Consider the following 25,099-nt stretch of genomic DNA (forward strand, 5'->3'; position numbering starts at 1 on the left):
GGAACCTTGGTTCTCAAGGGATATTGCAACTCTGATAAAGAAGAAGAGGGGGTTGTATGAAATGTATAGGAAACAGGGAGTAAATCAGGTGCTTGAGGAGTATAAGAAGTGCAAGAAAATACTTAAAAAAATCAGGAGGGCTGAAAGAAGACATGAGGTTGCCTTGGCAGTCAAAGTGAAGGATAATCCAAAGAGCTATTACAAGTATATTAAGAGCAAAAGGATTCTAAGGGATAAAATTGGTCCTCTTGAAGATCAGAGTGGTCGGCATTGTGTGGAACCAAAGGAAATGGGGGAGATCTTAAATAGGTTTTTTGCGTCTGTATTTACGAAGGAAACTGGCATGAAGTCTATGGAATTAAGGGAAACAAGTAGTGAGATCATGGAAACTGTACAGATTGAAAAGGAGGAGGTGCTTGCTGTCTTGAGGAAAATTAAAGTGGATAAATCCCCGGGACCTGACAGGGTATTCCCTCGGACCTTGAAGGAAACTAGTGTTGAAATTGCGGGGGCCCTGGCAGAAATATTTAAAATGTCGCTGTCTACGGGTGAGGTGCCAGAGGATTGGAGAGTGGCTCATGTTGTTCCGTTGTTTAAAAAAGGATCGAAAAGTAATCCGGGAAATTATAGGCCGGTAAGTTTAACGTCAGTAGTAGGTAAGTTATTGGAGGGAGTACTAAGAGACAGAATCTACAAGCATTTGGATAGACAGGGACTTATTAGGGAGAGTCAACATGGCTTTGTGCGTGGTAGGTCATGTTTGACCAATCTATTGGAGTTTTTTGAGGAGGTTACCAGGAAAGTGGATGAAGGGAAGGCAGTGGATATTGTCTACATGGATTTCAGTAAGGCCTTTGACAAGGTCCCGCATGGGAGGTTAGTTAGGAAAATTCAGTCGCTAGGTATACATGGAGAGGTGGTAAATTGGATTAGACATTGGCTCAATGGAAGAAGCCGAAGAGTGGTAGTAGAGAATTGCTTCTCAGAGTGGAGGCCTGTGACTAGTGGTGTGCCACAGGGATCAGTGCTGGGTCCATTGTTATTTGTCATCTATATCAATGATCTGGATGATAATGTGGTAAATTGGATCAGCAAATTTGCTGATGATACAAAGATTGGAGGTATAGTAGACAGTGAGGAAGGTTTTCAGAGCCTGCAGAGGGACTTGGACCAGCTGGAAAAATGGGCTGAAAAATGGCAGATGGAATTTAATACAGACAAGTGTGAGATATTGCACGTTGGAAGGACAAACCAACGTAGAACATACAGGGTAAATGGTAAGGCACTGAGGAGTGCAGTAGAACAGAGGCATCTGGGAATACAAATACAAAATTCCCTAAAAGTGGCATCACAGGTAGATAGGGTCGTAAAGAGAGCTTTTGGTACATTGACCTTTATTAATCAAAGTATTGAGTATAAGAGCTGGAATGTTATGATGAGGTTGTATAAGGCATTGGTGAGACCGAATCTGGAGTATTGTGTTCAGTTTTGGTCACCAAATTACAGGAAGGATATAAATAAGGTTGAAAGAGTGCAGAGAAGGTTTACAAGGATGTTGCCGGGACTTGAGAAACTCAGTTACAGAGAAAAGTTGAATAGGTTAGGACTTTATTCCCTGGAGCGTAGAAGAATGAGGGGAGATTTGATAGAGGTATATAAAATTATGATGGGTATAGATAGAGTGAATGCAAGCAGGCTTTTTCCACTGAGGCAAGGGGAGAAAAAAAACCAGAGGACATGGGTTAAGGGTGAGGGGGGGAAAGTTTAAAGGGAACATTAGGGGGGGCTTCTTCACACAGAGAGTGGTGGGAGCGTGGAATGAGCTGCCAGACGAAGTGGTAAATGCGGGTTCTTTTTTAACATTTAAGAATACATGGATGGGAGGTGTATGGAGGGATATGGTCCGTGTGCAGGTCAGTGGGACTAGGCAGAAAATGGTTCGGCACAGCCAAGAAGGGCCAAAAGGCCTGTTTCTGTGCTGTAGTTTCTATGGTTTCTAATTGTCTGGTCTGTCTGTCTAGCTCTCTGTATTACACTTCATTATTCTTCACTAACCTTCTTTGTTCCATCAGACCTAGAATTTCATGGGTTATCCACCCCTTGTTGGTGTGTTGGATTTCTTGTACTGGGATTATCTCCTTTGCTTATTGCTGTATAGCATATTTAAGTCTGTCTCAAATAGGTGTTGTTAAGTTTTCATTGTGGTGTTCTTCTACAGCTGTTTTGAATTGTTGCTTAAGTATGTTATCCTTTTTAAGTTCTCCCAACATGTACTTTCTCTTTTTTCCACTTTTCAGTTTCTTTAGTCTTGTTTTAATAGTAGCTATTACTGAATGGTCTTGAAGCACAGTCTGCTCCTGGGTAGCCTTTAGAACTTGTGATGTTATTTCTAAAGCATTCATTGATGATAATGAAATCTATTTGATTCCTTGTTCTATCTCCAGGGCTAATCCAAGTACACAATCTACGTGGATGGTTTTTATTCCAAGTATTGGTGATCACTTGGTTGTTTCTGACACATCAATCAGTAAACCTTTCTCCATTTTCATTTTTCTCCCCTAATCCAAAAGGTTCTATGATGTTATCAACCCTTTCCTGTCCAACTTTGGAGTTAAAATCTCCCATGACTATTTTTATATACTGAGATTTACATTGCTCATAAGCACTGTCGAGATCTTCATAAAACTTGTTGATATCCTCTTCATCCACATCATTTGTTGGCGCATAGGCTTGGACTATGCTAATATTAAAAGGGTTATCCCTTAACTTAACTAGAAGCAGCCGGTCAGATATCGCCCAATCTCCCATAAGACATTTTGATACTTGTTTGTCTAAAATAATTCCAACTCCATACATATGCTGTTGACCTCCAGAATACATTATCAGAGAACTATTCTTAGTGAATTTGCCACTGTTGGTCCATCTAATTTCTGACAGGCCTAAGATATCAACTTCCAACCTTTTCCCTTCATTTAATGTGTTGTCCAACTTTCCTTTCTGGTAAAGTGTACAGATGTTCCATGTTGCTACCCTTAGCCTTTCCCTATTGCTTACAGTGTTTGGATGACGGTCTGGTGTCACATGCAGCACATGACTACCCCTACCAAGCGAGGTGTTGTTCTGTTGATTAGAATCAACCCCATTCACGCTGCCTCCTTTTGTTTCTTTCCATGATTGACTAGGCAGAAATTTCAACAGTGGTTTGCCGTTGCCTTCTGTTGCCGCAGTGCTCATCTAGTTAGAGTGTTTTGACCCCTACTGGTGTTCCCGATTGGGAATCATACGCAAGACGTCACCCAACCTTTGCTGCTGTTGTACAAAGACAATCTTCCACCAAAGCTTAGAATCCATCTCCCTGCTGCCAGAGACTTCAGTGATGTTAGGTGACACCACCACCATTGGTCTGGTTATTTTTCTGGCGCCAAACACTCGCCATAGACAGAGCTCCTTCAGCGAGACAGGGTGCACCCAGACCTAAGTCCTACGTGAAGGCGGAGTTGTCTTGGGTGTATGGGGTGGTTGGGTCCTGACGAAATATCAGGAAACACCAATAGCGATTATATAGCTCCTACCTCCCAAGACAACTCCGCCTTCATACAGAGGAGTACAGCACAGAAACAGGCCTTTCTGCACATCTAGTCCATGCTGAAACATTTAAACTCTCTACTCCTATTGACCTGCACCAGGACCATAGCCTTCCATACCCTTTCTATCCATGTACCTATCCAAACTTTGCTTAACCATTGATACCAAACTCACATGCACTGATAGTGCTGGCAGCTCATTCCACACTCTCACCACCCTCTGAGTGAAGTTTTCCCTCATATACCCTTTAAACTTTTCACCTTTCTCCCTTAACCCATGACCTCTGTAGTCCCATACAACCTGAGTGGAAAAAGACTGCTTACATTAGCCCTATTTATACCCCTCAAAATTTTATATACCTCTATCAAATCTCCTCTCAATCTCCTACATTCTGAGGAATAAAGTCCTAAACTATTCAATCTTACCTTATGACTCAAGTCCTTCAGACCGGGCAATATGACATCCATCTCCTGTACTCAATACATTGTTTTATGAAAGCGAATGTGCTAAAAGTTTTCTTTCCAACACTATCTACCTGTGACACCGCATCAAATGAATTATGCAGATGGTCATTGACTTCAGGAAGGAAGGAGGTGCACATGCTCCTGTCTACATCAATGTTGCTGAGGTCAAGAGGGCTGGAGATTTCAAGTTTTTAGGAGTTGGCGGCATCAATAGTCTCTCCTGGTCCAATCAATTAGAAGCCACAACCAAGAAAGCCAAGTGCCTCTACCTTGGATGCTAATAGTTCAACCATCATAAATTATGATCATTGCACCATAGAAATCCTTCCATCTGGATGCATCAGTACTTAATATGGCAATTGTTCTGCCTGTGACAGCAAGAAACTGCTAATTGTGGTCACTGCTCATAACATCACCAAAGCCATCCTCCCCTCCAGGGATTCTGACTACACTTCTCACTTCAGTGAACAAGCTATCATAATCAAAGACCCCACCCACCCCAATCATTCTCTCTTCTTCCCCCATCCCATTGGGTAGAAGGTACAAAAGCCTAAAAGCACATTCCACAAGAGTGAAGGATAGATTCTATCCTACTGTTGTAACAGTTGCCGAGTACGAGTTGACTTTACACCTTGTTGTCTGTCTGCACTGCACTTTCTCTGTAACTGCATCACTTCATTCTGCACTCTGTTTTACCTTGTACTCCCTCAATGCACTGTTGTAATGAACTGAAATGTACGACTAGTAGGAAAGACCAGCTTTTTTACTGTACCTCAGTATATAACAATAATAAACCAATTTACCAATTTAGCTTGCACTAAAATGCTGTTTCGCTTTGACAGGCTGCTGCGGTTTACGTATGGTCCTTCCTTCCCTCCATTCAAAGTTCCAGATGAAGATGCAAGCCTCATTCCCTCAGAAATGGACAATGACTGTGTTGCTCAGACATGGTTCCGTGTCTTACACATGCTCAGGTAAGTTCAAAGTCATTTTATTATCTAAATTCATATACAATATGTCACCATATACAACCCTGAGATTCATTTTCTTGTGGGCATTCACAGTAGATCCAAGAAACACAATAGAATCTACATTAAAAAGAAAGCACCCACCAAGACGGACAAACAATATGCAAAGGACAACAAACTGCCAATACAAAACAAAAAGGGAAATAATAATAATAAATAAATAGTGATAAAATATAATAATAGAGACATAGAAAACCTACAGCACAATGCAGGCCCTTCGGCCCACAAAGTTGTGCCGAACATGTCCCTACCTTAGAAATGGCTAGGATTACCCATAGCCCTCTATTTTTCTAAGCTCCATGTACCTATCCAGGAGTCTCTTAAAAGACCCTATCATATCCGCCTCCGCCACTGTTGCCGGCAGCCCATTCCACGCACTTTCTTACCCCTGACAATGTCAATACCTTTGATTCAGTATCAAGGGAACTCCTATGGGATGTCCTATCCACCTATGGATGCCCTGAAAAGTATATTCGAATCCTGAGACTCCTCCATGATGGCATGCTTGCCACAGTCATGGTCAGCAACAGTAACTGTGAGTCTTTTCAAATTAGATCAGGAGTAAAACAGGGATGTGTGATTGCCCCAACTTTGTTCGCCATCTTCATTGCGACAATCATCCACATTATCAAGGACGACCTACCACTAGGAATCGAAATTGTCTACAGAACAGATGGCAGACTTTTCAATCTTGCCCGTCTCAAATCCAAAGCGAAGACATCCACGAGTTCCCTCATCGAGTTCCAATACGCAGATGACAACAGTGTTGCAGCTCTTTCAGAAAACCACCTACAACAGATTCTGACTGCCTTCAACCGTGCATACAAGAAACTTGGACTTACCATCAATTCCAGGAAGACTCAGATCATCTATCAACCATCACCAATTGAGACAAATCGGATAGAACCATCATTTTAACTTGGCAAAACAACTTGGAAGTCACCTGTCCTTCAATGTCGACCTTAATGACGAGATCCAACATCGTCTTAAATGCGCTGGAACAGCTTTTGGACGTCTCCGAATAAGAGTCTTTCAGGATTGTGACATCCGAACAGACACCAAAATGTTAGTGTACAAGGCATTGGTAATCCCAACACTCCTGTTTGCATCAGAAACCTGGGCAACATACCGACGACATCTGAAGGCATTTGAAAAGTTCCATCAACGCTGTCTTCGAAACATCTTAAATATCAGCTGGGAAGATAGAAGAACCAACATCAGTGTGCTAAATGAAGCAAAAACAAGCATTGAAGCCTACGTCATCAAGAACCAACTAAGATGGAGCGGTCATGTTGTTTGGATGAAAGACGAACGTCTGCCGAAACAAATCTTCTACTCCCAGCTTAAAGAAGGCAAACGTAAAAGAGGCGGACAACAGAAGAGATTCAAAGACGTCTTAAAAGCCAACAGGAAGAAATGTAACATCGACATCAACAATTGGGAAACTAATACCAAGGACAGGAAACTCTGGCAAGCCATCATCCGAGCAGGAACAGCAACTTTCGAAGCCAGCAGATGTGCAGAATTAGAATGAAAGAGAAGAAAATGGAAAGAGAGGCAGCAACAACCAAAGCCTGATCTGCCATCTGGAACTACCGGTCCTGAATGCAGAAGAACTTTCAAAGCCAAGATTGGACTCATAAGCCACTTGAGAGCCCATAAGTAGATTAACAGAATGCAGACCATCATCCTCGACCTCGAGGGATAGCCACGATGATGAAGACCTCTGACATCTCCTCTGTATCTACTCCCAAGCACCTTAAACCTGTGCCCTCTTGTGGCAACCATTTCAGCCCTGGGAAAAAGCCTCTGACTATCCACATGATCAATGCCTCTCATCATCTTATACACCTCTATCAGGTCACCTCTAATCCTCCATCGCTCCACAGAGAAAAGGCCGAGTTTACTCAACCTGTTTTCATAAGGTATGCTCCTTAATCCAGGCAACATCCTTGTAAATCTCCTCTGCACCCTTTCTATAGTTTCCACATCCTTCCCGTAGTGATGTAACCAGAACTGAGCACAGTACTCCAAGTGGGGTCTGACCAGGGTCTTATATAGCTGCAACATTAACTCTCGGCTCCTAAATTCAATTCCATGATTGATGAAGGCTAATACACCATATGCCTTAACCACAGAGTCAACCTGCGCAGCTGCTTTGAGTGTCCTATGGACTTGGACCAAGATTCCTCTGATCCTCCACACTACCAAGAGTCTTACCATTAATGCCATAGTCTACCACCATATTTGACCTACCAAAATGAACCACCTCACACTTATCTGGGTTGAGCTCCATCTGCCACTTCTCAGCCCAGTTTTACATCCTATCAATGTCCCGCTATAACCTTTGACAGCCCTCCACACTATTCACAACACCCCCAACCTTTGTGTCATCAGCAGACTTACTAACCCACCCCTTCACTTCCTCATCCAGGTCATTTATAAAAATCACGAAGAGTAAGGGTCCTAGAACAGATCTCTGAGGCACACCACTGGTCACCGACCTCCATGCAGAATAAATAATAAATAAACAATAAATATTGAGAACGTGAAATGAAGAATGGTTTAGGTGCTTCTTGAAGCTGTAGACACCTAAAGTATTCTCTAAGCTTTGACTAATTGGGGCAGCTGCTTAACTGGACCAAAATATACAGGTCCTGAAGTGTCCCAATTAACTGGAATCCACTGTATATACACAGCCAAATGAAATAACATTGATCTAGAGCAAGGTGCACAGCATAGTACATATGCGGAGCAGACTCGCTAGGCCAAATGGCCGACTTCTGCTCCTTTGTCTTATGGTCTATATAATATACAATTCACACACAACACAAACTATCTTAGAAACCATTGACTGAATGGCTTAAAAGCAATTGCCACTTTTTTTTTACTGTGAATTCATTGAAAGGTGGGTGTTTCTGCTGATACAGATATCAGTTAACAAGGCAAGACTCCTGTTTTATGTTGAAGAGATGTGTGAAGACATTTAACTTACCTTGTTAAATGGAGATGGAAATGAACTAATTGAGTATTTTGCATCAGCCTTCCCAGTGCGAGACACTAGCAGTGTGCCAGATATTGAAGGGTGTAAGGGAAGAGAAGTGAGTGCAGTTTTTATTACAAGGGAGAAGGTGCTCAAATAGCTGAAAGACCTACGGGTACATAAGTCACCCGGACCAGATGAACTGCATTCTAGGATTCTGAAAGAGATAGCAGTAAAGATTGTGGGGGCATTAATGATGATCTTTCAAAAATTATGGTGCCAGAGGACTGGAAATTGCAAATGTCACTCCACTCTTTAAGGGAGAAAAGCAAAAAAAAAGTTCTAGACCAGTAAAGTGTTGGAGTGTATTACTAAGGGTGAAGTTTCAGGGTACTTGGAGACTAATGATTATATAAGTCAACGTCAGCATGGTTTCTGTGAAGGGAAATCTTGCCTGACAAATCTTTTAGAGCTCTTTGAGGAAGTAACAAGCAGGGTGGACAAAGAAGAGGCAGTGGATGTCATTTACTTGGAATTTCAGAAGGCATTTGATAAGGTGCTTATGAGGCTGCTTAACACAGTAAAATCCTATGGCGTTAGAGGAAAGATACTGGCACGGATAGAGGAATGGCTGACAGGCAGGAGGCAGTGAGTGGGAATAAAGGGGGCCTTGAATACGGGCATGCCTCAAGGCTGTGTGCTGAGCCCTCTTCTGTACTCCGTTTTCACCTATGACTGCATTCCTTTATATGGTTCTAACTCCATAATCAAGTTCGCAGGCGACACCACTGTGGTTGGCCTGATCAGAGGGGATGACGAGACGGCCTACAGGGACGAGGTCCAGCAACTGGCTGTGTGGTGTGCCGACAACAATCTGGCCCTTAACACCCAGAAGACCAAGGAGATCATTGTGGACTTCAGGCATGCTAGGAGCCACACTCACGTCCCCATCTACATCAATGAAGCTGTAGTGGAATGGGTATCAAGCTTCAAATTCCTTGGTGTCCACATTTCCGAGGATCGCACCTGGTCCCTGAACTCTTCCATCCTAATCAAAAAGGCACAACAGCGCCTTTGTTTCCTGCGAAGCATCAAGAAAGCTCACCTCTGTCCCAGGATACTGACGGATTTTTACCGCTGTACCATTGAGTGCATACTCACCAACTGCAACTCAGTGTGGTATGGCAATTGTCCTGTATCAGACCACAAAGCACTCCAGCATATGATGAAAACTGCCCAGCGGATTATCGGCACCCAATTGCCCACCATTGAGAACATCTACCATAAACACTGCCTGAGCAGGGTGAAAAGCATTATCGAGGATGCATCTCACCCTAACTATGGACTTTTTACTCTCCTCCCAACTGGTAGGCTCTACAGGAGCCTCTGCTCCCGCAGCAGCAGGCACAAGAAGAGCTTCCAGATTGTACTGTCTCAGTACTTTTATATTTGTGTGCTGTAGCACTTACTTTTTATTCGCAGTTATTTTGTAAATAACACTATTCTTTGCATTTCCGGTCAGATGCTAACTGCATCTGTACTCGGCACAATGACAATAAAGTTGAATCTAATCTAATCTTTTCTGATTGACTGCCAGTGACTAGCGGTGTTCCTTGGGGGTCAGTATTGGGACTGCTGATTTTCACATTGTTTGTCAATGATTTGGACAACAGAATTGATGGCTTTGTGGCAAAGTTTGCAGATGATACAAAGGTAGGTGAAGAGTAGGTAGTGCTGAGGAATCAATGTGATTGCAGCAGGACTGACAAATTGGAAGAATGGGCAAAAAGGTGGCTGATGGAATACAGTGTTGGGAAATGTATGATGCATTTTGTGAAAGGAACAATAGTTCAGATCATTGTCTAAATAGGAAGAAAATTCAAACATCGGAGGTCCAGAGGGACTTGGGAGTCCTTGTGCAAGATTTCCAGAAGATTAATTTACAGGTTGAGTCTGTTGTAAAGAAGGCAATTGCAATCTTGGCATTTATTTCAAGGGGAATAGAATATAAAAGCAGGGAGATAATGCTGAGGCTTGATAAGACATTAGTCAGGCTGCACTTGGAGTATTGTCAACAGTTTGGGGCCCCATATCTCAGAAAGGATGTGTTGTCATTGGAGGGAGTCCAGAGGAGGTTCATGAAGGGGGTTAACATACGAGAAGCATTTGGCAGTTTTGGGCCTGTACTCACTGGAATTTGGAAGTATGAGGGGGGATCTCATTGAAGCCGACCGAATGTTGAAGGGACGAGATAGGGTGGATATGGAGAGGATATTTCCTTGGGTGGGCATATCCAGAACTCAAGGGCACAGCCTCAAAATTGAGGAGTGATCTTTTAGAACAGAGGTAAGGAGGATTTTTTTTTTTAGCTAGAGAGTAGTGAATCTGTGGAATGCTCTGTCACAGACTGCGATTGAGGTCAAGTCCGTCGGTATATTTAAAGCAGAAATTCATCATTTCCTCATCAGTCAAAGGATATGGTGAAAGGCAGGTGAGTGAGGTTGAGTGGGATCCAGGACCAGCCATGATGGGATGGTGGAGGAGACTCAATGGGCTGAATGGCCTGATTCTGCTTCTATATCTTATGGTCAGATACTTTTTATGGGCACTGTATGGTGGAATGGCAATAAACTTGAACTTGAATGGACTTTCAGCCCACTGGCTGAATTGGCTTTTCCATAAAGCAATTTTGAAAAAAACAACCACCCTCTTGCCAAAGTCCTTTTATCTATTTCAAACATGTTTTCATTGTTCCTTTAAAGGATGCAGAGGCTTGTACCTCAACTACTTGTGGCAGACGTTCCATGCTCCAACAGTCTTGAGTACTCTTAAACTGCCACCTTGTTTTCTAAACTGATTTGCCGCCTTCACCCCATTCACTGATAAAGATCCCAGTGTAACAAAAAATAAGGAATTGCCAAGCAATACACACTTTTTCTCTTGTTTGTAAGGAATTAGCAAAGTAGTTTTCAGACCATTAGACATAGGAGCAGAATTAGGCTATTCACCCCGTCATGTCTGCTCCACCATTCAATCACGTCTGATTTATTAGCCCTCTCAACCCTATGGATTCCTCATAATTCCACAGATTCACCTCTGGCTGAAGAAGATTTCCTCCTCAATTCTGTTCTAAAGTGACATACTTGTATTCTGAGGCTGTGCTCTCTGGTCCTAGACTCCCCCACTATAGGAAACATCCTCTCCAATTCCATTCTATGAGATCACCCCCTTTAGAAGATCATTCCCCCTTTCTTCTTAAAGCCCATCAAATGGTCCTCGTGCATTAACCTTTCATTCATGGGATCATTATTGTGAACTTCTGGACCTCCTCTAATGCCAGCACATCCTTTCTTAGATAAGGGGCCCAAGTGAGGTCTGATCTATCTGTTATAAAACCTTATTCTTGGTGGATCATTGCCTTATACAGTTTTATTCTGTGTAAATAATGTTCATTTGAAGAATACAGTAAATAAAATATTTTGTAATTTTCTCTTTATTTTTTCATTTTATTTTATTTTAAATTCTGTTATTTTGCCTCAGCAATCCAGTGGATTTGAGTAATCCAGCCATTATAAGCACCACGCCAAAATTCCAGGAGCAGCTGTTGAACGTTAGCGGGATGGCTCAGGAAATGATACAACATCCGTGTCTCAAGCAGCTGCCTCAGATCTTCTTCAGAGCCATGCGTGGCATCAGCTGCCTGGTGGATGCCTTTCTAGGTGACAAACAATTTATAGTTCTTTTTTTTTAAAACACTTCTCAATATTGTTTTCAGTATATTTAAAAGATGTTCTTTATTACGCATGCAAAGCATTGGACAGACATCCTTTTCCAGTGATTGATCATAAGTATCTGTGAACTGTGCCTGAATGTACAACTTGCATTAAATATTTTCTCTTCAATTTCACCATTCAAATAGATCATTTCATTACAGCAGTGTATTGAGGTAGTACAAAGTAAAACATTCACAGAATGCAGAATAAAGTGTTGCAATTACAGAGAAAGTGCAGTGTAAGCAGATGATAAGGTGCAAGATCAGGAGCCCATGTTATGGGCATGCAGTTTGGTAGAAGAAATAAGAGGATAGGCTGCTTTCTAAATGGAGAGAAAATTCATAAATCTGAGGCACAAGGAAACTTGGGAGTCCTCATGCAGGATTCCTGAAAGGTTAATTTTCAGGTTGAATTTGTGGGGAGGAAGGCAAATAAAATGTTAGCATTCATTTAGAATCATAGAAAACCTGCAGCACAATACAGGCCCTTATTCCCACAAAGCTGTGCCGGACATGTCCTTACCTTGGAAATTACCTAGGGTTACCCATAGCCCTCTATTTTTCTAAGCTCCAGGAGTCTCTTAAAGTACCCTATCATAACTACCTCCACCACCGTCGCCGGAAGCCCATTCCATGCACTCACCACTCTCTGTGTAAGAAACAAACTTGCCCCGACATCTCCTCTGTACCTGCTTCCAAGCACCTTAAAACTGTGCCCTCTCGTGCTAGCCATTTCAGTCCTGGGAAAAAGCCTCTGACTATCCACACGATCAATGTCTCCCATCATCTTATACACCTCTATCAGGTCACCTCTCCTCCTCCATTGCTCCAAGGAGAAAAGGCCAAGTTCACTCAACCTATTCTCATAAGGTATGCTTCCCAATACAGGCAACATCCTTGTAAATCTCCTCTGCACCCTTTCTATGGTTTCTACATCCTTCCTGCAGTGAGGCGACCGGAACTGAGCACAGTACTCCAAGTGGGGTCTGACCAGTGTCCTATATAGCTGCAACATTACCTCTTGGCTCTTAAACTCAATCCCACAATTGATGAAGGCCAATGCACCGTGTGCCTTCTTAATCACAGAGTCAATCTGCGCAGCAGCTTTGAGTGTCTTATGGACTCAGACCCCAAGATCCCTCTGATCCTCCACACTGCCAAGAGTCTTACCATTAATGCTATATTCTGCCATCATATTTGAACTACCAAAATGAACCACCTCACACTTATCTGGGTTGAACTCCATCTGCCACTTCTCAGCCCAGTTTTGCAACCTATCAATGTCCGACTGTAACACCCCCGACCTTTGTGTCATCAGCAAATTTACTAACCCATCCCTCCACTTCCTCATCCAAGTCATTTATAAAAATCACGAAGAGTAAGGGTCCCAGAACAGATCCCTGAGGCACCCCACTGGTCACTGACCTCCATGTAGAATATGACCCGTCTACAACCACTCTTTACCTTCTGTGGGCAAGCCAGTTCTGGATCCACAAAGCAATATCCCCTCGGATCCCATGTCTCTTTACTTTCTCAATAAGCCTTGCATGGGGTACCTTATCAAATGCCGTGCTGAAATCCATATCCACTACATCTACTGCTCTTCCTTCATCAATGTGTTTAGTCACATCCTCAGAAAATTTAATCAGGCTCTTAAGGCTTGACCTGCCTTTGACATATTGAGCTGACTATTCATAATTCTATTATGTCTCTCCAAATTTTCATAAATCCTGCCTCTCAGGATCATCTCCATCAATTTACCAACCACTGAGGTAAGACTCACTGGTCTATAATTTCCTGGGCTATCTGTACTCCCTTTCTCGAATAAGGGAACAACATCCGCGATCCTCCGGAACCTCTCCCATCCCCATTGATGATGCAAAGATCATTGCCAGATGCTCAGCAATCTCCTCCCTCACCTCCCACAGCAACCTGGGGTACATCTCGTCTGGTCCCAGTGACTTATCCAATTTAATGCTTTCCAAAAGCTCCAGCACATCCTCTTCCTTAATATCTATATGCTCAAGCTTTTCAGTCTGCTCTAAGTCATCCTTACAATCGCCAAGATCCTTTTCCGTAGTGAATACTGAAGCAGTGTATTTATTTAGTACCTCTGCTATCTCCTCCAGTTCCATACACACTTTTCCACTGTCACACTTAATTGGTCCTATTCTCTCACATCTTATCCTCTTGCTCTTCACATACTTGTAGAATGCCTTGAGGTTTCCTTAATCCTGTCCATCAAGGCCTTCTCATGGTCCCTTCTGGCTCTTCTAATTTCATTCTTAACCTCCTTCCTGCTTGCCTTATAATCTTCTAGATCTCTATCATCACCTAGCTTTTTGGACCTTTCGTAAGCTCTTTTCTTCTTGACTAGATTTACAACAGCCTTCGTATACCATGGTTCCTGTACCTTACCATCCTTTCTCTGTCTCACTGGAATGTACCTATGCAGAACTCTACGCAGATATCCCCTGAACATTTGCCACATTTCTTCCGTACAGTAACCTGAGAACATCTGTTTTCAATTTATGCTTCCAAGTTCCTGCCTGATAGCCTCATATTTCCGCTTACTCTAATTAAACACTTTCCTAACTTGTCTGTTCCTATACCTCTCCAATGCTATGGTGAAAGAGATAGAATTGTGATCACTATCTCCAAAATACTCTTCCACTGAGAGATCTGACACCTGACCAAGTTCATTTCCCAATACCAGATCAAGTACAGCTTCTCCTCTTGTAGGCTTATATATGTACTGTGTCAGGAAACCTTCCTGAACACACCTAACAAACTCCACCCCATCTAAACCCCTTGCTGTAGGGAGGTGCCAATCAATATTTAGGAAGTTAAATCTCCCACCATGACAACCCTGTTATTATTCCACCTTTCCAAAATCTGTCTCCCTCTCTGCTCCTTGAAGTCCCTGTTGCTATTAGGTGGTCTATAAAGAAGCACCCAGTAGAGTTATGACCCCTTCCTGTTCCTAACTTCCACCCACAGAGACTCTGTAGACAATTCCTCCATGACTTCCTCCTTTTCTGCACTATCTCTGATCAACAGTGCCACGCCCCCACCTCTTTTACCTCCCTCCCTGTCCTTTCTGAAACATCGAAAGCCTGACACTCGAAGTAACCATTCCTGCCCCTGAGCCATTCAAGAAGACTAGAATATGAAAGCAAGAATGTAGTGAGGCTTTCTGATGCACTAGTGAGGCTTCACTTGGAGTATTTATGAGCAGTTTTGGGCCACATCTAAGAAGGGATGTGCTCATATTGGAGAGAGTTCAAAAGAAGTTCATGAAAATGATTCTGGAGATTGAAAGGCTTGTCATATGAGATGCGTCTGATGGCTCTGGACCTCTACTCAGTGGAATTCAGAAGAATGAGGGGTGACCTCATTGAAACCTATCAAATGTTGAAAGGCCTTGATAGAGTGGATGTGGAGAGGATTTCCTATGGTGGGGAAGTCTACGACCAGAGGATGCAGCCTCAGAATAGAGGGCTGTTCTTCAGGAACAGAGATGAGAAGGCAAGAGGTTGGTGCTGAGGGGGAAAATAGATCAGTCGTGATGAAATGGTTGTGCAGCCTTGATTGCTCTAATGGCTTAATTCTGCTCCTATACCTTATGATCTTATGGTCTTATCATACTAGGGAACTGTTCAACAATCTTAGGTACAGTAGCGTAGTGGTTAGCAGAACACTTTACAGTTCCAGTGACCCAGGTGCAATTCCCACTGCTGTCTGTAAGGAGTCTGTACATTCTCCCCATGACCGTGTGGGTTTCCTCTGGGTGCTCCGGTTTCCTTCCACATTCCAAAGATGTACTGGTTGGTAGGTTAATTGGTCATTGTAAGTTGTCCCATAATTAGACTAGGGTTAATATGGGAGGTGCTGGATGACGCAGCTCAATGCTGTATCTCAATAAACAAATAACAGTGGGATAGAATCTGTCCTTGACTCTGGTGAAACTGTTTGGCTTCTTAGTTGACACAAAGCATGGAATTCATCATGCACAGAAACAGTGTCGTGACACTGTAATCACCCGCATATCTTTTCATTCCTATCCTTTCAAAAAAGCTGTCAATCTGTCAAACACACCTGAGGCTGTACAGCTGCCTGCTGATCTGGAAAAATGGGCTAAAAAGTCGCAGATAGAATTTAATGCAGACAAATCTGAGGTGGTATGCTTTGGGTGAACAAACTAGGGTAAGACGTGCATAGTGACCGGTGTGCCATAGAACAAAGGGACCTGGGAATACAGATCCATAATTCCCTGAAAGCAGCAAAAGCGCATTGGCCTTCATAAATCAATGTACTGAGTACAGGAGTTGCATATTATGTTGAAATTGAATAAAATTGGAGTATTGTGTGCAGTTCTGTTCACCTACCTACAGAAAAGATACTAATAAGCTTGAAAGAGTGCAGAGAAAATTTACAAGGATGTTGCTGGGATTTGAGGACTTGAGTTATAGATTGAATAGGTTAGAATTTAATTCCCTGAAGTGCAGGAGAATGATGGGAGATATTTTCAAAGTATACAGAATTATAAGGTATATAGAATGGATAAATGCAAATAAGCTTTTTCCCCTGAGATTGGTTGAGACTAGAACTAAAGGTCATCGGTTAAGGGTGAGAGGTGAGATATTTAAGGAGAGTCTGAGAGGGATCCACTTCACACGGTGGTGTGAGTATGCAACGAGCTGCCAGTAGAACTGAATAGTAACATTGAGAAGTTTGGATAGGTACAAGGGTGAGAGGGATGTGGAGGGTTATGGTCTGGATGCAGGTAGATGGGAGTGAGCAGAAGGCCAGGTCAGTACAGACTAGATCAACTAAAAGGCTTGTTTCAGTGCTGTAGTGCTCTCTCTATGCTGTAGTTTTACTAACTTTGCTTCAGTGGTGCCTGGTTTGAAATACTGATCACAAACCTGCCTACTTAAAGGGTGAAAATGAATCCAAAGATGAAGAGAAAGAACTTGGAAATAAAACTTGGCAAAGTTTGGGTACAGTTAGAAATATCAGTAAGGATAATTACTGAATTAAGCAATTGACTGTTAGAAAGGTGTATCAGAGCTGAGAAAATAATCAATTTAATTCAACAAATGACTTCTGGGAATTGGATAGAAAATGTAATACATCCTGCCATACATTGTACTGTTACCCATTGCAGAGCATTCAGGTCATGGTGAATGTTCAGACTCTCCACTCTACCATCTTGTCCATCGTAATACTGCAACTGTTAGGTAACCTGTTGCTTTATATTGCATCTGTGTCAAATCAAAATCGATTCACATCCAATGTTCATTCCAAATTTAGTCTTCCATTAGCTCCAGTCTAGATTTGTTGTACATACTTAGTCCTGAATACAAAACAAAAGTTTATAGTTGTGTCCAGCAATGGCAAGTTTGAAATTGTATCTGGTGGTGTGCTTTCTTATGGTTAACTTCTCTTTCTGGCTTCTGTACTTTAAGAGCTTCAGCAGATTTCTGAATTCTTTGATCATTCAAAGATGTGGTTTGGATTTTATAGTTGTCACTATATTTGGCATTTTTGCCACTTGTTCATACTTCATGAACTGCATCGATGATTTACAATGGTAAGTTGCTGTGGGAAAGTGATGAAATATGCTTGCTTAAGCCAAATTTAAGTTTAAGAAACCTTTTCTGTGAACCTCATTCACTGAAAACAAGTTGTATATTTTTAAACAGCGCCTTGCTTTTTCTTGTTCCGTAGGCATTGCAAGGATCAATATCATTCGGGAAAGGTTGCCCCCTTATGGTATAAAGTGTTGAGCATTTGGCAGATTCCACCTTTGATCAGTAACATTTGAACTGGTATAAGGGTTACCAATGCACTCCTTTTCTCCTGGCAATCTGATTTATGTTTAAAGCTGCAGTATTCTGTTTTAATAACAATTCTAATAACCATTTTAATTTACAATTCTGAAATTGAAAAAGGATCTAGTGCTTTCCTGGCATATATGATGAATAAACTCTACTCGGGCTTCTAGCCGGGTACAGGTATCTTCATGAAGATGGCCGAGTTTGTCATCATTACGTCTCAGTTATAATTGATACCTGTACCCGGCGTGGAAGTCCAAGAAGAGTTTATTCCATTTCTGAAATTGTTTAATTCATTGAACTATTTGGCAGGTAAAATAGAGTAAAATAATTTATGTAAAACAGAAATTGCATCCTAGTTGTTACCATATGTGGATCCCTTAAATTGTCATTATCAGTTATGTGGAGATCTTTCCTTGTCTGCAAGTATTTCGAGTTCTGAATCACTGTGGACCCTTGCTGTTCCTTGTGTGGTAAATATCATGCACCAACTCCCCAGTGTCGAGTATAATGTTTTACGAGCAATAACCCCAACTCAATAGTGCAAGAATAGAACTTTGAAATGTATCTCCGTTTTTGTCCATTTCTCTATTTGTAATCTGTAATTATATTTAAGGGTGAAAGCTACTCAGTTACTTTTAAGTATTACGAAACTTCAGGTGCACTCTATTATAGCATAGTTTTCCACATTGAAAATCTTTAATTTTATTTCCATTTCCTAACTGAATGCAAAGTACTTACATTACCTGATTCTTCATGCGATGCATTATTTAGTCTAGCCAGAGGATTCCATTTTATTTACAGTTGGGACTATAAGACACAAGCCACTTGGCCCATTGAACCTGCTCTGCTATTTCATCATGGCTGATTTATTACCCCTCTCAACCCCACTCTCCTACCTTTTCCCTATAACCATTGACTTGGTCTCCACAGCCATCTGTAGCAATAAATTCCGCAGATTCACTACCCACTGGCTCAATAACTTCCTCTTCATCTCTGTTCTAAATGGACATTCCTGTACTCTGAGGCTGTGCCCTCTGGTCCTACACTATTGGAAGCATCCTCTCCACATTCATTCTGTCTAGGCCTTTCAATATTTGATAGGCTTCAATGAGACCCCTGCTCATTCTTCTAAACTCCAACAAGTAATAGAGTTTTGACCAGTAACCAATCCGGACATTGGAAGTTTGGAGAGGAGGGGATTTCAATCAGGTCTGCTGATCAAGGATAAAAGGCAGGAGCGGATTGCAGCAACATAATAGAGCTTTGACCAGGGACCAGTCAGGACATTGGATTGATTAGTGTCTGTGTGTCTGTCTCTGTCTGTCTGTCTGTCTGTCTCTGTCTGTCTGTCTGTCTGTCTCTCTCTCTCTCTCTCTCTCTCTCTCTCTCTCTCCTCTCTCCTCTCTCCTCTCTCCTCTCTCTCTCTCTCCTCTCTCTCTCTCTCTCTCTCTCCTCTCTCTCTCTCTCTCTCTCTTCCCCCCCCCTCGCTCTCCCTCTCCCGGACCTCTAGGGTTGTGATCTCAGGATTGCTACCTGTGCCACACGCTAGCGAAGCTTGAACTGTACAGTTATACTATAGAATGATACAGTTTAATTTTTGGCTAAGGAGTTGGTGCAGGAGGGATGGCATAAGATTTTAGGATCATTGGGCTCTCTTCTAGGGAAGGTGGGACCAGTACCGAAGGCACAGTTTGCACCTGATCTGGAGGGGGACTAAAATTTTAGCAGGAAGATTTGTTAATGCTGTGTGGTGGGGTTTAAATTAGAGTTGTGGGGGGATGGGAACCAGAGTGACAAAACAGATAGTGGAGAGTTTGTGGAGGCAGATGTTGGTAAGACCTCAAACAAAATCAGGAATCAAAATTGAGAGCATGGTGCAACTAGTGTCCTGAGCTGCCTATACTTCAATGCAAGAAGTATTATAGGAAAGGCAGATAATAGTGCTGAAAATGAGGTAACTGGTTTACAATGTGTGGTGAGAGGCTGTTGGTAGGGCAAAATTGCAGTCAACAGGATGAGTTGCACATAACAGGTGGACAAATTGAAAGGGGTGAATACAGGACTAAAGATGTTATATCTGAATGCACGCAGTATACAGATTAAGGGGAGTTAAACTTGCAGTACAGTTGCAGATTGGCAGCTCTGATGTTGTAGGCATCACTGAATCATGGATTATAGCTGGGAGCTTAATGTCCAATGATACACATTGTATCGAAAGGATAGGCAGGAAGGCAGGGGGGTGGTATTCCGCTGTTGGTAAAAAAAAATTAAATAATTAGAAAGAGGTGTTGCAATACCCTGATGAGAATTATATATAGACCCCCAAACAGTAGTAAGGATGTGGCCTACAAATTTACAATGGGAGACAGAAAATGTATGATAAAAGGGCAATGTTCCAATAGTCATGGGGGATTTCAATATGCAGGTAGATTGGGAAAATCAGGTTGGTGCTGGATTCCTGGAGAGGGAATTTCTAGAGCCGAAGATATGACTTTTTAGAGCAGTTCGTGGTTGAGCCTATTAGAGGATCAACTATTCTGGATTGGTTGTTATGCAATGAATCGGAATTAATTAGAGAGTTTAAGGTAAAAGAACCCTTCGGGCAAAGTGATTGAATTTGCCTTGAAATTTGAGAAGGAGAAGCTAAAGTCAGATGTATCACCATTACAGTGGAGCAAAGGAAATTACAGAGGCATAAGAGAGGAGTTGGCCAGGATTGATTGCATCAGTCTTTACCGTGGAAGACACTAGGAGTATGGTGGAAGTTTGAGAGTGTCAGAGGTCAGAAGTGTGTGAAGTTGCCATTACAAGGGAGAAAGTTCTTGGGAGACTGAAAGGTCTGAAGGTAGAGCAATCATCAAGTCCAGATGGTGTACACCCCATGGTTCTGAAAGAGGTGACTGAAGAGATTGTGGGGACATTAGTAATGATCTTTCAAGAATTACTAGATTCTGAAATGATTCTGGAAGACTGGTAAATTGCAAGTGTCACTTCACTCTTCAGGAAGGGAGACAGACAAAAGAAAGGAAATTATAGCCGCAAGCACGAGGAAATCTGTAGATGCTGGAAATTCAAGCAACACACATCAAAGTTGATTGTAAACGCAGTAGGCCAGGCAGCATCTTTAGGAAGAAGTACAGTCGACATTTCGGGCCGAGACCCTTCGTCAGGACTAACTGAAAGAAGAGCTAGTAAGAGGATTTGAAACGTCAACCGTACCTCTTCCTAGAAATGCTGCCTGGCCTACTGCGTTCACCAGCAACTTTGATGTGTGTTGGTTAAAGGAAATTATAGGCCTGTTGGTCTGATCTCAGAGGCTGGGAGGATGTTGGAGTCCAATAGTAACGATGAGGTCTCAGGATACTCATGATAAAATAGGCTGTAGTCAGCATAGTTTCCTCAAGGGAAAATCTTGCATGACAAATCTGTTGGAATTCTTTGAAAAAATAACGAGCAGGATAGACAAAGGAGAATCAGTTGATGTTGTGTACTTGGATTTTCAGAAGGCCTTTGACAAGATGCCACACATAGTCTGCTTACAAGCTACGAGCCTGTGGTATTACAGGACATTAGCATGGATAGAGCATTGGCTAATTGACAGGAGGCAAAGAGTGGGAATAAAGGGAGCCCTTCCTGGTTGGCAGCTGGTGACTAGTGGTGTTCCACAGTGGTCTGTGTTGGAACTGCTTCTTTGTACATTATATGTCAATGACTTGGGTGATGAAATTGATGGCTTTGTTGCAAAATTTGCAGATCATGTGAAGATAGGTAAAGGGGCAAGTAGTTGTGAGGAAGTAGAGAGGCTACAGATTAGAAAATGGGCAAAAAAAAAGGCAGATGAAATACAGTGTCGGGAAGTGTATGGTCATGCACTTTAGAAGAAGAAATGAAAGAGTGGTATTTTCTAAATGGAGAGAAAATTCAAAAATCTGAGGCACAAAGCGAGTTGGGAGTCCTCGTGCAGGATTTCCTGGAGGTTAATTTGCACATTGAGTCTATGGTGAGGAAGGAAAACACAATGTTAGCATTCCTTTCAAGAGGGCTATTTATAAAAGCAAGACGTAATGTTGAGACTTTATAAAGCACTGATGAAGCCTCACTTGGAGTATTGTGAGTAGTTTTGTGCCACTTATCTTAGAAACAATGTGCTAAAACTGGATAGGGTTCAAAGGAAGTTCATGAAAATGATTCCAGGATTGTATGGTGTGTCATATGAAGAGCATTTAATGGTTCTGGACCTGTGTTCACTAGAATTCAGAAGAATGAGGGCTGACCTCATTGAAACTATCAAATGGTGAAAGGAATTGATAGAGTGGATGTGGAAAGGATGTTTCCTATGGTGGGAAAGTCTAGGACCAGAGGACACGTCCTCAGAGTAGAGGGATGTCCTTTTAGTATGGAGATGAGGAAAAATTTCTTTAGCCAGAGAGTGGAGGATCTGTGGAATTTGTTGCTGCATGCATCTGAGGTCTTTACAAATATTTAAGGCAGAGGTTGATAAATTCTTGATTGGTCAAGGCATAAAGGGATATGGGGAAAAAGCAGGAGATTGAAGCTGAGAGGAATAATGGATCAGCCATGATGAAATGGTGGAGCAGACTCAATGGGCCAAATGGCCTAATTTTGCTCCTATATCTTGGTCTTATGGTCATACTTCTTTCTCCCACGTTGGCCAGACCTTTACCACACACCTAATCTATTCACATTTTTTAACAACTTATTTTCTTTTATGTATTTGTGGCATCTGAAAAATTAGTAACCATACCTTCACCCAAATCATTTACATAAATTGTAAATGGTTGCGACACAGCTCCACACCATTCATTTGAGGAAAAGACCCATTTCTTCAGTTTCCTGTAGCGTTCCAGTCTTCCATCCATGACAATACGTTGTAAACTTTTATTTTCTACAATAACCTTTTGGGGATTATCCAAAGCTTTGTGAAAACCTCAGTATATTACATCTACTGGTTCCCTCTTTCCCACAGCACATTACATGAACACACTTCTAGGCTACAAGTGGGGTGAATGAAGGTAGGTGGGTGTAGCGTGTGAAATAGTGAAAACATAAAACCATATCATGACTGGTACGATGGATTTTTTTAAAGCTTGAGATGGGAAGTCGAAATTTGCAGTTTGTGGGCCTCACGTGTTCAGAATTGTAATTTGCGAATAGCAATTATCAGTCTACGTAATCAGCCCAGTGCACTTTTATCTCCAGCTTTCCAATTGGTCTTCCCTTTTATCTAATATCAGCTAAGGGCTGACAGGAAGTATTTGAATAGCTTTCTGGGCAAATCTATAAGAATACTGCATCTTTAAGATGTTTCAATAAAGTTGTCAATAGAGGAAATGATTTTTTTGTTTCAACCTTTTTGCTAATTTGACTTTCCTTTTGTTTAAATGAATATCAATTACTGTGCTCTGATATTGATTATTCTTATTTCACAGTTCAATAGTTTGCTGACTAAGAACCAGGTAGAAGCTGGTGCCACCTGCAGCATAATTTGAATGCTAAATCTGAAATCTTTGCCCCAGTTAGAGTTGGTGCAAGTGAAAGAAAGATATTAGTGCTTGCATGTTCTGTCGATTGGGGGTTTGTTCGTTTCTCTTTCTCTGCTCCCCTTCTAGAGGCAGGCAATGAAACACAAGTAGCAAATGTTCTCCTAGCCTATTTAAGTGTTGATAATTATCATTTGAGTGTTGTCAAAGATTGAGATGTCATCAAAAATATCTAAACACCCAGCATGCAAGCAATAGATATCATGAAAAAAGCACTGAGACTAAAGATGCTCAAGATTCAAGGTTGTTTAATGCAATTTCTAGTAAACAAGTGTAAAGGAGAATGAAATAATTATTTAAACACAATAGGATAAATAACATAACAATTTAAAAAATACACAGCAAAAATAGATATATAAGATGGTGTGTGTGTGTATGTATGTATATATATAAATTGTATGGCCATAAAGTGATGCTGGGCACAGGAGTGTCTGTACATAAGGTGACTCTGACAGGAAATGATAAAGTAGTGATGGTTTGGGGTGTGGAGGGATGGGTTAGTGAGTGGAGGTGTTGATCAGCCTTACTACTGCTTGGGGAAAGTAACTGTTTATGAGCCTGGTGTTCCTGGCATGGATGCTACGTAGCCTCCTTCCTGATGGGGATGAGGCAAACAGTCCATGAGCAGGGTAGGTGGGATCCTTCATGATGTTACTGGCCCTTTTCTGGCACCTTTTTGTATGTATGTTGTTGATGGCGAGTAGGCTGGTGTCAGTGATGCTTTGAGCAATTTTGACTACCTGTTGTAAAGGCTTCCTGTCTACTGCAGTGCAGTTTCCATACCATGCAATGATGCAGCTTGTTAGAATGCTCTCTGCTGCACATCTGTAGAATACTGTAGATGTGCAAAGTACAGCTCTCTTCAGCCTCCTCTGAAATTAGAGGCGTTGGTGAATTTCCTGATGGTGTGTGATGTTTTCTGGGACCATGAGAGGTTGTGCAAGATGTGCACTCCTAGGAGCGTGAAACTTTTCAGTTTCCACTGCTGTACCACTGATGTACATGGTGGTGTGAGTGGTGCAAATTCTCCTGAAGTTGATAACAATTTCCTTTGTCTTGCTGACATGGTGGAAATGTATGTTATTTACTGAAAAAGAAACATTGAAAAAAACAGAGGATCAGAGGTTGGGAAAGTGTAAGTATATGGAGAATTCTCTCAAAGTACCAGCATAGACTTGATGGACGAAGTAGTCTCCTCCACTGTATCATATGTGGAGTTTTGAGTATAGATTCTTCAAACTTATTTTGTTTGAAGCATGCCCAGGAGATGGTTTTATTTTCTCATGATCTTTGCAAATCAGGAGGAGACCACCTCTAAAATAAAATCTTTGTTATTTTTCCATTCTCCCTCTTAAGAGGATAGATTCATGGACAAAGGCTTCCTTCCCCCAGACAGAAATGTCTAGAAAATGGTCTGAAAATAAGGGATCAGCCATTCAGGACAGAGATGAGAAGAAGTCTCTTCACCAAATGTATAATTATCTTACCCAAGAGTGTTTTGCAGGTTCAGTTACGGTGACAGGGATCAATAAGTTTTTGGAAATCTTTGTATATGGGGTTATATGAAGTGTGGTACTCAATACGAATAAGGCACTGCAGGTTGTGCTTGCACAAGGTTTAGTAAAGCTGAAGTGTGGAGCTCTTTTATTCTTTAAATCCTACCTCATTGTCAGAGATCAAAATTTCATTAACTTCTCTATTTGTATCTTTGGAGCGAGATAATCTGTGAAAGCTAAGTATCTAGTGAAGGGAAACAGAGTTAGATGAGCTAGAACTGTGTGCAAAAGGAGAGGATAAATATGGAAAGAATATCAACAGGAGGTGATTTGGTCTTCTGGTTGTTTCTGCTATTCAGTTCGATTC

The 25,099-nt window shown here is 41.8% G+C and overlaps 1 protein-coding gene across 9 annotated transcripts in view; it reads left to right on the forward strand.

Moving 5' to 3' along the window:
- Window positions 1–25,099, forward strand: part of ralgapb (Ral GTPase activating protein non-catalytic subunit beta) — a 191,750-nt gene that overhangs the window by 40,010 nt on the left and 126,641 nt on the right. For 6 of the 9 annotated variants that reach the window (XM_072244752.1, XM_072244759.1, XM_072244746.1 and 3 more), the window contains 3 exons: window positions 4,892–5,023; window positions 11,601–11,779; window positions 17,566–17,610. In XM_072244752.1, coding sequence (XP_072100853.1) covers window positions 4,892–5,023; window positions 11,601–11,779; window positions 17,566–17,610 — 356 coding nt within the window. The remainder of the gene's footprint in view (window positions 1–4,891; window positions 5,024–11,600; window positions 11,780–17,565; window positions 17,611–25,099) is intronic. The other 3 variants (XM_072244787.1, XM_072244797.1, XM_072244807.1) reach the window with 1 other exon arrangement.

The sequence above is a fragment of the Mobula birostris genome, chromosome 2 (genome assembly GCF_030028105.1).
Source record: "Mobula birostris isolate sMobBir1 chromosome 2, sMobBir1.hap1, whole genome shotgun sequence".
NCBI lineage: Eukaryota > Metazoa > Chordata > Chondrichthyes > Myliobatiformes > Myliobatidae > Mobula > Mobula birostris.